This window comes from Muntiacus reevesi, chromosome 2 (assembly GCF_963930625.1).
Source record: "Muntiacus reevesi chromosome 2, mMunRee1.1, whole genome shotgun sequence".
NCBI lineage: Eukaryota > Metazoa > Chordata > Mammalia > Artiodactyla > Cervidae > Muntiacus > Muntiacus reevesi.
The window spans coordinates 55962244-55977762 of NC_089250.1; the positions used below are offsets into that span (position 1 = coordinate 55962244).

At 55.4% G+C, this 15519-nt stretch overlaps 2 protein-coding genes and 1 pseudogene across 9 annotated transcripts in view; all 3 read right to left on the reverse strand.

The window, feature by feature from the left end:
• The window catches only part of LOC136159000 (uncharacterized), a 30810-nt pseudogene extending 30737 nt beyond the window's left edge, over positions 1-73 (reverse strand).
• GNAS (GNAS complex locus) overlaps positions 1-14464 on the reverse strand; it is a 66141-nt gene extending 51677 nt beyond the window's left edge. For 4 of the 8 annotated variants that reach the window (XM_065921701.1, XM_065921700.1, XM_065921699.1 and 1 more), the window contains exon 1: positions 14334-14464. In XM_065921701.1, coding sequence (XP_065777773.1) covers positions 14334-14376 — 43 coding nt within the window. In that variant the 5' untranslated portion in view covers positions 14377-14464. Of the gene's footprint in view, positions 1-146; positions 2116-14333 lie in introns of those variants that run through there. The other 4 variants (XM_065921692.1, XM_065921691.1, XM_065921690.1 and 1 more) reach the window with 1 other exon arrangement.
• LOC136159457 (neuroendocrine secretory protein 55) lies at positions 14376-15487 on the reverse strand. Its single transcript, XM_065921703.1, has one exon. The coding sequence runs from the start codon at positions 15099-15101 to the stop codon at positions 14376-14378; it is 726 nt and encodes a 241-aa protein (XP_065777775.1). The 5' UTR covers positions 15102-15487.
• Between the last annotated feature and the right edge of the window lie 32 nt (positions 15488-15519).

Below are 15519 nucleotides of genomic sequence, written 5' to 3' on the forward strand. Positions count from 1 at the left end.
CTGGAACTTTCTGGCAGGTTCTTCCCGCCTCGGCCCAGATACCCCTCTCCCGCCGCCAGGCCCGGAGGCCCATCGGGCAGCCCTGCCACCCGCTCCCGGGGTTCCTGGGTGGCCCTGCTCCCCACGGGCAAAGTCCGCCGCATTACCTAGAAACAGCATGCGGTGCGTATGCGAGTTGTCCATCTTCTTGTTCTGGAGTTGCTTGTTGGTGAACTGGCTGTGTCTCTTCTCGGACCACTTCTGGCCACGCTTCCCCGCGTTTTCCTTGCGGTCTTGTCTGCGCTTCTCTGCCAAGGCAACCTTCTTGACCTTGGGGCTGAAGGAGCCTCTGAACTGGGGGCTCTCGGATCCAAAGACGCAGCCTCGGAAGACCCGGACGAGGAAGTTGTGGAGCAAGTTGCGCCGGGGCTTTCGGCGGCGGCGGTTTCGCTTGGACGAAAACCAGCGGCGGCATCCGAAGGTCCCATCGTCGGATTCGTCTCCGCTGTCGCTGCTGACCGATATCTGGTCGTCGTAGAGGTAACAGCAGCTGGGCTCTGACCTGCCCCGCCAGGCAGATGCGCGCGGAGGCTGCGGAACAGGCGGATCGGCAGCCTGGATCTCTGGGCTTGGGGGTCTAAGGAAACTGATCTCGGGTCGGGCTCCCGAGGCGGGGTTTGCCCAGGTGATAGGAGTGGCCCGGGGGACGGAGGCTGCCCGGGGGACAGTGGCTGCCCGGGGGACAGTGGCTGCCCGGGGGACAGGAGCCGCTCGGCCAACAGGGGCTCCCCTGGTGACAAGAGCGGCCGGGGCTGCCCCAGCGACAGAAGCGGCTGGGGCGGCAGGAGCGGCTGGGGCGGCTGGGGCGGCAGGAGCGGCAGGGGCTGCTCCAGCGGCTGGGGGGTCTGGAGCAGCCGAGGCTGCCTCGGCGGCTGGAGCGGCCAGTGCTGCCTCGGTGGCAGCGGCAGGGGCTCCGTCCCCGGGATCGGGGACCTTGCCTCCCTCCGCGGCAGTGGTGGCTGAGCCTCCCTCCATCTCGGCTGCTTCTCCCTCAGCTGGGGGTCTCTCTCCCTCTGCTTGCTCTCTCTCAACGGGAGCTCTGGAGACCTCGATGCGCAGATCGTCAAGCGCGACTGGGGGGCTGTCCATGTCGCCGGGAGCGTCATCGACCCCAACGGGGGCGCTGCCAACCTCGCGCGGGGGTCTGGAGACCTCCATCGGGGGGCTGTCTCCCGCGAAGTGTGGAGGAGGTCTGACAGCCTCTCGAGATGGGCTGCCGATGATGCCGGGGACCCAGAGGGGGGGCTCGTTCGCGGCGGGAGCGAGGAGGATCGCACTCGAGACCGCGACTGTCGTGATCTGGCTGCCCCCACCGCCGTCGATCTGTGGGATAGCTCGGGGGAGCCCAGGGGGTGGGCTGTCGTCCCCCAAGGCTGCTCCATCAAACTCGAATGGCAGATCCTCCTCGTGGGGAGGGCTGCATCCTCCTCTGATGCCTGCGTTTGCAGGTCTGATGGCTCGGGGCTCCTCGGGAGGAGCCCTGAAGACCACCGAACCTGGGCCTCCTGGAGCAAGGTCTGAGACCTGCAAGGGAGGTTGGTTGTCTCCCTGGTCAGGCTGCTCAAACTCAAAAGGCATAGCTTCTTCTGGTGGAGGGCTGTAGCTTCCCAGGCTTGGAATGGCCTCATGGGAGGCTCCGGGCTCCATGACCGGTGGGCTGAAGGCCTCAAGGCCTGCACTGGTCCCAGTGGTGTCTCCAGGATGCTCCAGGGTAGGCCAGAAGCCTCCCAAGCTGGCCTGCTCGACCTCGAAGGGCATGGCTTCCTCGGGAGGTGGGCTGTAGCCTCCATGGGCCCCGGCTTCCTTGATGGCCTGGCTGAGGTCCTGGAAGTTGGGTCTGGAGACCTCTGGGGGTCCACAGACTTCGCCTTCAGTCTCGATGGGGATGGGCTCGCTGTGAGGCGGTGGGGTCTCCATCTCTTCGGCTGGGCCAGGCCCAGCACTGGGGGCAGCTGCCCCTGGGGCCTCCAAAGGTGGTTGCTCGGGCTGTTCCCCGAGTTCAAGGGGGTTATTGCGTTGTCCTGACATATTATTGCCGTCGAGGCAGTTGCGCACGCCCATAACACGGTGGCGGCTTCTTAAAATAAACTTGGGGCCCCGTGAGACGGAGCACCCAACCGAACTAGGGTGAAAAAAATTATTTTCAAAAAAATAAATCAAAGTACCAGCTGGAAAGTTCTCCTACCTCACTTTCCAACCCTAGTGAGGTCTAGGGGTTCAGGGGTTCAAGGCCTCGAACCCCAGACCATGGCAAAAACAAGTCTACTTTTGCTTGTTGAGTCTTGGCTCCTTTCTGGTCACTTTTTATGCCCTCAGGCTGCCCCTGGCCCCCCCTCACTTTGGCCTTACTTGTCCCCTCCTCTCTCTTTTGCTCAGTCCCAGGCCAGCCCCGCCTGCTTGGATCAGAGGAGCGCGCCGATTCGGTCCGAAAATCGCTCGTAGTGCTCTTTTTCTGCCACCAGAGGACGCAGGTCCAGTGTAGAGATGGCTCCGGGAGCCGGCGCCAGGCTCCGGGAGCCCCAGACTTTGGGTAAGGGGGCTGATGCGCGCAGGCCTCGCAGGGATGTTTTGGCTCCTTCCAGTCCTCTCCCTGACTGATTTGAAGTGTTTCTCCTCTCTTCTCCCCTGGTCAGAGAGAGCGCTCTTCTGCGTTGCAGGACACGTGACGCAAGACGTGGGCCCCGGGCTGCGGGAGCGCAGGAGCTGAACCCCTCCCTCCCAGACCCAACAGACTCTCCTCGGGGGGAGGGGGGACTGCAGGAGTGTTTCGTAACCCCAAATTACCCCTGAACCCCTGAGCCGCAGCCCCCAGCCCTGAGCAGCCTCAGATCCTAAGTCCCGAGTCTGGAGCGCAAGGCTTCGGGCGCGTGCGAAGGGGGTGCAGGAGCGCGCAGGGATGCGACAGGTGGTCGTGAGCCCACCCCGGCGGAGCAGACAGGTGGTGAGGGGAAAGGGGCTGAGGAGTGTGAGCACGCAATTTGTTTTTAAAATGTGTTGGGGGTACTTTACATCGCTTCTGCGGCTTTTGTTTGCGGGTTGCCGAGGCTGGCTCCTATAAAGCACATCAGTGTCCCCCATCCCCACCACATTCTGGGGTCTCTGCAGTGGCCTAGGGTGACGCAGGCAGGGTTCTTCCTCGTTCATGGGGACGACGACAAATACAAGGGAGGTAAGAGGGTCTTGGGTATCTACTACCAAGACCCTCCAAGCGGTAGCTGCCGCGACACGGAACTGGGGGTTGCGGGACGCACACAGAGACCCCACAGACTGAAGGCCCCAGAGTTCCTGCTGTTCTAGGAAAGGGCTAAATGGAATTTCAGTTGAGATTTATGGCCGGTTTCAGGTGGTCTCGGAGACGGAAAAACCCCGTGCGCACCGAATCCCAAAGATACACACCGTGCCGTGCGGGCAGCTGCGACCACGGTGCGCTATTGCCCGCTTTGGGCACCGGCCGCGGGGTTGGTCATTCAGCTCCTCTAGCCCCTCTCCAGACCCCTTCAAGTTCTTCTCGTCTCGCTACGGGTCCCCCAGAGCAGCTGCTTTACTTTTCCAATGCCTGAGCCCGCTGAGGCGGCACTGAGTCCGGCCACAAAACCGGCAGTCGCCCGGCTTGAGCTCGCATCGCAGTCGCTGTAGCGCGTGGTGGGCTCAGAGCTCGCAGGGATAAATGCCAACACCACCTGGGTGGGCTTGACATGTGATTGCACACAGATCAAGGTTTCGGGGGTTGCGGAGAGATTTGAGCCCCAGGAAAAATTTGCTGCGTGTGGTTCACGTAAGACCCGGGACTCAGGCATCGTATCTGTCTCGCCAGTGGGTGACATGGACCCATGAGCCACTTTCAGGTGGAAGGTAGCTGGGCAAGAAGAAGGTGATCACTTGGCCTTAGGGCGTGGGGAGGGATGGCTGGGTACGTGCAAGGTGGGCTGCGGCAAGTGGGGCGCATCACTTAGATCGCATCTCCTGGATCGCTGTATCTACGAGCCGCAGCCAGGCGAACCACGTACGCATACACACTCCCACCTCGTTAAACCCAACACATCCCTCTTTGAACGAGGGGGTCAGAGCCATTGCGCATCACTGCCCCCGTAAACCACCACTCATGCGGATGAGCTGCGCCGAGGAAAACGGACAAAGTCGGACCCAGGGTATCGTCTGGAACCCCCCCAAGGGCGTATCATCTCAGCTCTTCGGGTCAACACACTTCCAAGTACCAACACTGAACTTTGGTTCAAACTTTGGACAACTACCCCCACGCGTAACGGCTCAACCTTTTGGGCATCCACGGAATGTGCCAACTGGGTCGCTACAGTCAACTCACTCCCCTCCGACCCCAGCGCTGGGTCAGCCATTGGGCTGGGGTCACGCCAATCAAGGCTGCCTAGCGAATGAACGGGGGGCGCCAGACCGGAAACCGGATATGAGTGGGAGGTCCAATAGGGGGCGCCGCGTTGGAACGCCCTAAGAGGTTGTGCCGCTGGGGTGGTTTGGAGCGGTTGGTGGGCGGGCGTATGGCGGTCAGGCCTGGGCCGCCACGAGGCCGGCTGGCACTGTGGGGTCACTTTCTGACGCCCCAGGTCACCGAGGCTGAAAGGGGAGGTGGGGTCTCTCAGGGAGCAGTCCTCGTTCTCGCCGATGGCGGTGGGTAAGCCCCTAAGAGGGATCCGCTGCCAGGGCGAGGCGAGGAGGAGGCGAAAGGGCCTGCAGGTAGAGGGCCAAGACCCTGAGGAGAGAGGGGGCTCACTGCCCCGATGCAGAGGATCAGCCCCAGATGGATAAGGAGTTGAGGTCGCGGGGATGCTGAGCCCTGCCGAAGTGGAAGGTCAGTAGGCGTCGCGGTTTGGAGCCTCAAGGAGGCCGCGATGGGGGCCCTAAAGGGACGGTTTACACTCGCCAGGCCTCGCGCGCAGCCCACGTCACCGAGGCTCTTTTCCACAGCACCATTCACAAGGAATGGGTGCAGAGAGTCTGTTCTACATCCCCAGGAGCGTATAGCACCTGGATTATTTGCCAGGAGAGCACACGCACCGATGGGATGAAGATTGGACCGACAGCATCCTCCCTCCTAGAGGCTAAGCAACATAAAAATTAAAGAAAAGACCCCTCAACTGGGGCAGGGTGGGGGACCTTGTTGGAGAAAATGGAGTTACAGATGGGCCTCCACGGAGGGATGGATGTCTAGGCTGTGAGCAAAAGTGGGGGGATGGGAGACGTCGGCCTACCACGAACAAAGATCGAATAGTAAGAAACATGGCACACGGCTGGGCCTGGGGGGAGGAGTGGGAGAGAAAGGCAGGGAATACTGGATAGTGTTTCTCTGAGGATGCCATGGAATAGGTTAAGCAGTTTGGTGGCTTCTTTGATAGGAAATGGAACAGATATTAAACTTTTTAAAAAAAAAATCCTGCAAGTGAGGATTTGAGCCTGGTTTTAGGCCAGGATTGAGGCAGTGTGGAGGATGGCCCTGATGAAGAGAACACAGGAGGACCTGGCTGGTCCTGATCTTTTAGGAACAGAAAAACAGGCACAGTGAAGGAAGCAAGAAGGCTGGAGGGAGGGACTCAGAGGGATCCCAGAGGACCCTCCAGAAACTCCCTGGTGCAACATGCAAGGGGCAGGGGAGCCCAAGTCTGGCACCTAGGATGGAGAAGTCAGGGAGGACCTGGAGAAAAGCTGGCATGGTGCCTAGCCAGTCTGGTTTTGGACCTGACAGAGGGGGGAAGGAGGTACAGTCTGGGTAGAGATTTCTTTCAGCCTGTTATTTAGGAGGACGGGACCAAAGTCAAGACAAGACCCCAAGTTCAAAGTGACAGTAATCCTTATTAGGATATGAAATCACTTGATCGGATAAAATCTTCAAGGGGAGAAATAAATTTGGTGATAGGCTCTCAAACACTTGGAGCACTGGAGAGAAAAAGGGGGGGACATTACAGGAAAGAGTGGTGGGCCTAGGAAGGGCTCCCGAGTGGGAGCACGGCAGAGGGAAGAATTTAAGAATTGGTCTGCATCGCTCATCTAGATGGTTGTTTCTCTGCCTCTGCGCTGGTTACCTTCTGGGGCCAGGGAGCTCTGTGCTGTGGGGACTGGCCTGGGCGCTGGAGGACATCTAGGAGCATCCCTGGCCTCTACCCACTAGATACCAGCAGCATCCCCTTTGTTGTAGCAACTAAAAATGTCTCTAAATGTTGCCAAGCCTCCTCTGGGAGGCAAAACCGCCCCCCTGCCATGGGCTGAGAAAGGACCCTCAGACTCAAGTAGCAATTGTCTTAATTTAAAGGTAAATGAGGATCAGGAAAAAGAGATTGCAGCATTTAACTCCAGTGTCCCCCCTTTTGTCCTCTCTTTGTTTATTTCACTGTAGTGACTGGCTACCAGGATCTGAAAGCCCCAAATCTCTTGGATGAGTGGGGATCAGAGCTGAAGCTTCACCACAAATCAGAAGTGGAACTTGAGAGACTGGCAGAAGGGTAGCCAGATGTTGGAAGACGTGGCTAACCTGAAAGGCAGCCTTGCCACAGGGGCCCAAGAAACCAGTATGGTAAGAGCTGGGGGTGATCAGCTGGGGGGGCTAACTGGGGGCCACTCTGATTGGTGGGACTGTCGGGTGAGCCCATTCAGGGCTGGTGATCTTGTTGGCCAAGACAGAAACGTGGCCTTGACCTGGATGGAGGTGGCCAAGAGGGCTCAGTTTTTATATTTTTTTATATTTTTTAGTTCTACCAGTTTATTGCTACCAACCCATCTCCCTCCACCCTCGTGCACACATGCTCAGTCATGTAATCCCATGGACTTCAGTCCGCCAGACTCCTCTGTCCATGGATTTTTCCAGGCAAGAATACTGGAGTGGGTTGCCATTTCCTTCTCCAAGGGGGTCCAGTTTTTAAGATCTGCCATTATGATTTATCATCGCAAAGTATTACCTTAGACATCGATTTCTAATTCTGGGTGGATTTCTATCAGGGAAGAGGTAAATATTTTCTAGAAATGAGCACGAAGTGGGAAGGAGCATTAGTTAATGGGTTCATGTGGCCCAGAAGAGGAAGGCAGAGAGTAGGCAGGGTGCCTGGAGAAAGGCTGAGCTGGGGTGAAGCTGCAGAGGCACCCACCCAGCAGGGCTTGTGCGAGGGTCTGCAGTGAAACGGTACCCTGCGAGGAGAAAAGGCTGGGCTGTCAGAAGCCAGGTGGAGGTTTCTTGAAAATTGTGTATCCTCAACTACTTAAAAAGAACAGGGTTTCTACACTTCATGCATTGAGAAAAGATGGGAAATACTACGCAGGTTTCAGTTAAACATTGCACTTCTGAGGAAGTCAGTTTGTTCAGACCTGACAGGCCAGGTGCCACAGGGAGTGATCAGCTGGCTTTTTGTAAAGAAATAACCCCAAATGGAAAGACAGTATTTTTTCACTGTTGACTCTAAACAGCACCAGTGTTACCTGCAGGGACGTGGCCCCCTTCCTTGGCGGCCCCACATGACTCCCTGCCAACCCCACCCCCACCCCCCACCCCCCCCCCCCCCCCGCCCCAACTCCGTCTTCTGCTCTATTGATGCCTCCATGGCAGCACACGTCATAATCAGTGAACGATTGTCAAGTGTACTCTGGAGGGTCTTACTCATTGCTAAAGGCACATGGCCTATCCAGACTGTAAGTAGCTGCCTATCAGCTTTCTGTTTTAGTTCATCCCTGTATCCAATAAAGAGAAAGCAAAGTGGAAGAGGGTCCCTTGAGAGGGAGGGAAGGTAGGCAAAAGAGAAGAGAGCACAAACTAGGACCAAAAATGATCGCTTTTCCCCTGGTGGTTGCATTTCCTCCCGGAAGGTGGGGGGATGGTTGGCAGGGGGGCAGTTTGCAGAGCCTTCTCTGCAGCCCCCATGTGTCATTAGCTGGCAGTGGGTTACTGTCAGGTGAGGAAAAGGAGAATCTTTTCACCAGTTGTGAGGAAAAGGCAAAAGCAGAAATGAGAGGAAAAAGGGAAGAGAATTCAGGCAACGATTACGTTTCTCAGCCTCCCAGTGACAAATGTTTTCTGAGTGCTGACTGAGTAGCAATAAGACTTTGATGCTGTTCAATTAATTACTGTTCAATTAGGACTCACTGCGCCCATCCTTTTACCTCCAGCATCTCCTCTGCCAGCCTCAGCCAGTGGAGGCAGCAGCAGCCTACTGCTGTCTGTAAAAGGGTCTGCGTGACCAGGCTATTTCAGCAAATGCCAAGTGCAGGGAAAATGCCTCCAATGGATGAGGCTTAGTAGCAGGCACAGAGCTGACATTACAGACAGTGGCAGCCATAGGTGTGAAAAGACTTGATCTCAGATTAAAAAGCCCCAGGGGCCAAGGGTTCCCACCAAGAATCCAGACCTCTTCGTTCGGCTAGTCCCTTCTTTCAGCTCACTAGCTGTCCTTGGTGGCCCTCATCTTGGAATGGCCACCCCATTCTGCAGCCAGACACGAGGCTGGCACCTGACCCCCTTGCACTTGTAGGGTGGGTCCAGACATTCTCTACAGCCACCTGGACGGAGCTGTGGATTCCTCCTCTAGGCTGGCTGATGGTGCAGCCGAGAATTCCAGGGGAGGAAGTGGCTATTCCAGATTAGAGGAACACCACCACCCTGGGAAGAGGACTAAGAGGGGGCAAAAGTTGGGGGCAGAGATGGTGGGAGGAAATCCCAGAAGAGAAATTTGGCTTTAGTGGAAGCTCTATTTGAAATTTCGGTAATTCTCGGTGGAAATTCCAGGCCCCCAGGGGCTTCTTGGCTACATGACTTATTCCCCTTGACTTTGTAAGGGGAATGGTATATTTCACCTTTGTGCACAATCTCAATTACCCAGAGCAAAGTCTCCTAATGAAATCTAATTGAGACAGCAACATAAGCCAGGGCACTCAGAAGCCGGCTCTCGCCTGGGGGAGGAAAAATTTGTCGTCTTCAGCTTGGGGGTGGGTGGGGGCAGTCTTGGACTCTGTGATCCTCATACCCCTCAAGTTTGAGATTTGGGGACTCTCCCTGAACCAGAATCCAGGACTTAGGATTTAAACCATATAAAGCAAGGTTTCCTAGGTTGTAAATCTTCCTATTTGATTGAAGCAATTGAGGTATACATATATGACAGCTCGACTGCACCTATGAAATTGAAATTTCTGGGCCAGGCCTGTAAGAGACTCTCAGGGGGACAGTGACTGTAGGATGACTAATCCACTGTCACCCTCAGCTGTGAAAAATGCTCTTCCTAATACTAAACTTATGTTGAAGACTGCCATGGAGGCTCCTCTAAACCTTTTCCTCCCCAAATCTCTTGCTTCAGCCTGTTCTTTCTAGCCCTAACACAGGTTTTGTGACCGCCCCCCATCTCCAAACCTCAGCCTCCTTTCTTCTCAGGTGTCTCATCTCCCTCCATCTTTCCTTTTTCCTGTGATTTCCCCCACACTTTCCCTTTGTAGTCCTCAAATCTCCCACTGAATTACAGCACTGCATGCTCTGGAATGGGGAGGTGGGGGTGCCACAGTGCCAGCTCCTCTCATGTCCTGCCTTTACTGGCTGAGCGCTGTCAACAGGTGACAGTGGCCCCACACTGCACACTCTTGGCCTTGGGAGAACTAAGTCACTAGGCTGCTTACTCGGGCTTCTCTGCCATGTGAATTCACTAGCACCAGTATCGGGGATCTTGGGGGAAAAAACACAAGATTTAAAGAAAACAAACCTGTAAAATTCATCTTATATATAGCCTTGTAATATGTAGCCCCCCCAAAAGGTTAAAATACAGAACAAAAATGGGATGTTAAATCACTTAATTTGACATACATTAGTTTTTCTTAAACACTTAAAAAATCTCATGCATTTGCAATAGAGGTAAGATTGGTTTGGGGGGGGAGTGCAAAAAAACCTTAGCTATTCCGAGAGCCCACAGTAGAGAGGCAGATACACGGTGTGTCTCTGAATCTGTGGTATTCACATTTCATGAGTCAGGACTAATTCAGAAAAAAATGTCTGAAAAAGCTCCTGGGAGGAAGCGATAATGAAGGGGGAAAAAGGTTGAAAGAAAACTGGTTTATCCTAACTAGCTGCAGCCTCTGAGCCAATTTTTCGGGTCAGTCCTCATCAGGGCACTTGTAAGTGTTACTAGAACATATACTCAGCACTTGTGGTCAGTTTGACGGTGGGAGCATTTGTCTGCTCTCTCCCCAAACGGCGGGCATCTCCAGGCTGCCTGCCCCCACCCTGAAGAGCCTATCTTCTGACCCTGTGATGAAGGAGGGCAGATGAGAAAACAGCACACCTAAAACAAACAGTAACTCTTAAGTGTGACAGCTGCTCTTCAGAAGGCCGTTCATCCCCCTATCCTTGTTAGTAAGAGGTTGTAGTGGGATTAGGAATTCCCTAACCTGTCTGCCTCAGTTCTCTAAATCCTATGTATGAATTTTTTTTTTCTGACTTGCTTCTACACCATTTTTGCCCCCAACGCAAAACCAGATTTGAGAAAATCAAATTAGACAAACACAAAACAGAAAGATTTCTTCACAACTGGTGTTTTTATTTTATCAACCTTTCTTTTTTTTTTTTTTTTTTTTGGTGGGGGAGGCGCCTTTAACATTAAAATCATTGATCTGAGTCAAATTGGGCAACTCTGGGCTTTACTTAGTCACCCTGTAGGTACTGGGAGCAGAAAGGGATGCTAGGACCTGCTCTTCACCTCCTTCATGTTCCACATGAAGAAACTGAGGCAGACACTGCTGGGCCTGACCTCAGGCAGGGCTGGGTGATGAGCCTGAGGTCTTTGACCCAGCTGTCCAGCTCTGGGGCATCAGAATTTAGAAAACAGCGTCATTAATGGCAAACCCAAAGAACAGGATGAGGGATTCCAGCCCTCATTCTGAAACAGGATTATAGATGTAATTTGAGAATCTCATTGCCTCTTTGCTGGACAATTTTTAAGGGAAGGGCAGTCCTTGAGTTGGCATATGACATCACTCTGGAAACTTGATTTGATTCTAATGATTTGTTTGTAATTGGTCACCTTTCTGTTAAGAGGCATACTTTCCTAGCCACCAAGATTTTTGCTCAGTTTCCTCTCTGTAGCCTCCTTTACATGAAGCGCAGTGATAATATAGAAAAACTGAGTAAAATCTATGCATTTTTTAAAAAACTTATTTCTTACCAACACTGAAGTTTCAGCTTTCTTCCTCATTAAACCTTCTATCACAGCTGCTAAAACTGAGGCTAAAGAGTAAAGGGGTGATAGCAGTTCCAGGGGAAAAGTTTCTAGTGCGTTAAATAGACATTATCTTAAAACAATTCCAAACTTTAAAGTTCCCATTTCCCGAATTCTGAAATGTTTTGTTTGCCAAACCTTAGAAGTAAACCTACATCAGATTGTTGACACCACTGATGCATAATTTCCCAACTCCAGTTCAGCTAAAAGAACGCTTTTGTCCAAGAAAAAGCACATTTTTATTAAGCAAATGATTAATGTAGCAAAACAAAAAATCCTGAATATTGGAGCAGACCATTTAACCAGCTTTATTTGACTAGTTTTCCCCTCCTCTTCCTCTTTTCCTCTCCAGTCGAAACCGTGCAACTGGCTGGTAATTCACCCCTGTGGTCAACTCTAAGGGCTGCTTTTTGGGAGCCAATTTCCTAAATTGCAAGGGCAAATAAGGCCATTCAAATGCTAATGCCTCGGTGCAGCAGGGCAAGACAAAGGACTAGTTGGGAGACTAGAGAGTGGGGAATGCTTGGAGAACTTGCCAGAAACGCTTCTGGGAGAGAAGGGCAGCTAAACACCAGTGCCTTAGGTAGAAAGAGGGCTTTTTGAATCCTGTGTATAGCAAAAGCCCCTCTCCGTGGGGTGGGGGTCCTCCTCACAGGGCTTTGGTAAGTTTCTCAGGTGTTCCGATTGTTCCTAATGACTCTTCCACCCTGGAATCAGGATGGAAGGAGGGAGGGGGTGGGGGAGGGGAACTGAGTGGGGGAGGTAACAGGTTTTCTCAATCAGGTAGCTCATGGAGGAGTGTCTGAAAGAGGTGTGTTCCAGGAAGGGGGGACCCTGCTCCCCCCACCCCCAGCTAACCTGGTATAATGCCTACAATTAAGAAAGCCACCCTCTCCTGCGCAGGCTTCTGTTTAAAAAACAGCCCGAGACTGGGGTGACAGGTGTGGGCGTTGCACTGAGGACTTTTTCAACTTGTATATGCTAAAGCAACATGCTAGTTTCTCTAATGCAAAACCCAGCTCTGCAGGAAAACAGTCCCCCTAGACTCTCCAACCTGGGAGGGCAGCCCCCACACTGAAAAGCCACGGCATCCTGACCGCAGTCGCCTATTCACCAGAGACCTTTTACTGGGGGAGCTCAGGCTGCCAAGACATCACCAGAGAAAAAGCCAGCACTTTCAATGCTTCGGAGAGGAACACTGCGCCGCCGTTTTCACACTAAGTAGAAATGTCAGCTTTGGGGAGCCCCATTTCACTTATGCAGTTTAACGCGTTCAAGCCAAAGACAGGGCACGCGGGACCTGCCTCCAAGTTCTTGGCAGCCTCCAGACTTCTGGACACTTCCCCCGCTGCCCAGGGTAGCCCCCTCGCCGCTATTTACTAGTTAAGACCAGAACAGCATCAGAGAGCCATTAGTCAGCGCCGCAGCCCACCAGAGCTGTTTTGGTGCGGCGCAATGCCTTCCCCCGGGCGGAGACCTGGAAGGAAGACCCCTTAAGATATGTTCTGAATATAGACCGAAACCTTATTTTAGGAGTCTAAGAACCCGACCCGCCTTTTCAAGTCTCCAAATGCCTCACTTTCCCCCCAAATCCTTCTCATCAGAATAGCTCAAACCGGCACCAAACGAGACGCCCGCGCAACAAGAAAAGATCAATTTCCAAATCGGGGGAGGTTTTGTAAATACATTTTCACTAACCAGTCTTTCCCCCCAGGATTGGCGAGAGAGGCACACTTTACGCACCGAAGATGCGTTACCGGATTGCGGCTGTTTCTGTGCTCCAGCTTTGCCTTCAGGTTACAGATTCCAAACTTAGCCCCACCCGAGCCAAAAATGGCCGGTGCGCGCCGCCTGCCCTCCCCTCCCCGAGGCTGCCGGAGCCTCAGGCCCCTTCCTTCTCTCACCTAATCGCCCGGGGACTTGCGGCGGCTCCTACACCTTTCCCCAGCTCGGCGGGTGCTGCGCTCTGTCGGAATGCGCTCTTTGGCTATGCGCTCTTTGGGGGTGCGTTGTGGGGTTCCCTGATGATAGGCGCGACTCCGTCTCCAGCCTGTTTCTTGTTCCTCTTTACCTTTTCGCTCGCGACCACCTCGCTGACCTTTTAGCTACTATCTAACATCCCCAGGCAGCTGCGCAAAAAGCCCGGGACCTCTCCAGCCAAGATGTACCCAGCGTCACCATCAGACCAGCTGCGCCAAAAGGTTGGCGATGCCGCGACACGACCACGTCTGCGCCCCCAACCCTAGTAGTCCGTCGGGCACCTCCCGAAACTCCCGTACCTCTTCTGCCTGCCCTCCAAGCACAGGTGATTCGTGGGGAACCGCCGGCTGGCTCGGGGAGGTCGGCTACGAGGCGCGCAGGCAGGTGCGCACGCTCCTTGCAGCGGTCTCTGGCCCCGCGAGCGCCCGGGGACGGGCAGTGGCGGCCAGGACTGGCGCACAGCCGCGAGGGGCACTGGCGCCGAGGTCCCGCGGCTCCAAGTTGGCAGCGACGGGTCCTGGGCTCCAGGCTCCAAGTGCCTTAAGGGCCGCGCGCGCGCGAGACTTTCTGGGAGCGGGCAAGTCTCCGGAGTTCTCACCCAATCCCAGCCTGGTTACTTTTCGCACATTGCAACAGTGTCGCTACAGCGCGGCGGCTCTGCTTTCCGAAAGTTGGCGCGAGCACTTCCGAACCACGTTTTTGGCACCCGCCAAGGCCAACTGGTTTGAGACTAGTTTCTCTAGGAGGGAAAAAAGCACGTAAAATAAGTGACTTACCCGTGCCTTCTGGGTGTGCAGCTTGGAACCTGTGGTGCGCCCGGGATTCAGTCGCGCATCCTGGACACCAGCTTGGAGACCTTTGGCTGTTTCCAGAGGGGCGCAAAGACGCCCCACTGTCCAACAAGCGTTTGGCCACCTGGGCGCCCACCAGCACCCTGGGGGAGATCTGGGGAGCCCTTCCCAGTTGGACCCTGTGCCCCTGGCCCTCCCGGGCTGGCTCACCGAACCCGCTCTCTTCCCGTTTTCCCTCTAACCTGCCTCTCCTCCCTGCGTTCCTCCCGCCGGTCCTGCACCGACCCCAGACTCCCCAGTTTAGCGGTGGGCAACTAACCTGGGTCAAAGAACACAAGGAGAATCTGGGGCGCGTCTTCCATTAGTGACGCCGGATGGGGATGGGCCCCCTTTTGGAAGGGGACTCCGGGGATGGGTCGCGGCGGGTGGGCTTCTTCGGCTTGCAGCGGCGCTGCTGCTGCTTCTCCTCCTCCTTTGGCTCCTCAGACTCTTCGGGGTCCCTCGGATCGTTGTCCTCGGGCTCCTCCCCCTGTCGGGGGCTCTCAGACTCCTGAGTGCTGGGCGGCGCACGAGCCGGGGAGGCGTCGGGGCTCCGCAGCCTCAGGGCGCTGAGGCGCTCGGTGAGAGATTGGTGGAAGGTGGGGCGCCTGGGCACCACGGGGCCCGGCTCGTCCTCGGGCTCGGTCTCCGGCTCAGTGGTGGGGGCGGTGTCAGACTCGGTCTCGAATTCGGTCTCGGACTCGATTACAGACTCGGACTCGGTCTCGGATTCGTAGTCGAACTCTTCTTCCTGGTACTCTGGGCACTCGGGGAGGGAGGGCTCGAGGTCTATGTCCTCGTGGTCAGATTCAGGGGGCTCGGGAAATACCTGGGCGGGAGTGCGGTGGTGGGCGTTTAGGAAGCTCCGGCGCTGGGCAGCCGCGCGCTGCTGGGCGCGGGTGCTGGAGGTGGCAAGGGCGCGGAGGAGCGCGATGGAGCAGGAGAGCCAGAGGAGCGCGGTGGCTGCCCGGCGGCCTATGGGTGGGCACAGATCGTTGTAATTGTGGCGAACTCGGCGCCCTGGCTGAAGTCGGGATCTACGATCCATCCTCACGCACACTCGGCGAATCCGACCCACCCTCTGGCTCTGCAGAGAGCAGCTCCGAAGCGCATCGGCCGCTAGAGCCGAAAAAGGTGCTCCTCGAGAGGGAAGAAGCTGGGTCCAGTGGTCCCAGCCCCACCTCGACTCGAGGGGAAAAAGGGAAGCACCTACCTTCCTGACCACTCAACTTTCTAAAGCTCCGCGCCTCTGCTTGCCTCTCTGGGCAGAAAGAAGGGATGGGAAAAAAGAGTGGCAAAGTCCGTCTCCTCTGGGGCCCCTCTCTCTAAGTCTTAGACTCTGCAGCCTAAGACTCCGGAGAGGTGCCTCCGCTGGTCCTCTCGCCTGGGAGAGGAAAGAGGAGACTGAGGCGAAGACAGACGGGACTGAGAGGTTCTGCAAAGTTGCGCGCCCGGACTTCTGCCGG

Bases quoted from the DNA above. Each gene is read 5' to 3' on its own strand.
- LOC136159457 (XM_065921703.1), bottom strand. From the start codon at position 15,101: ATGGATCGTAGATCCCGACTTCAGCCAGGGCGCCGAGTTCGCCACAAT.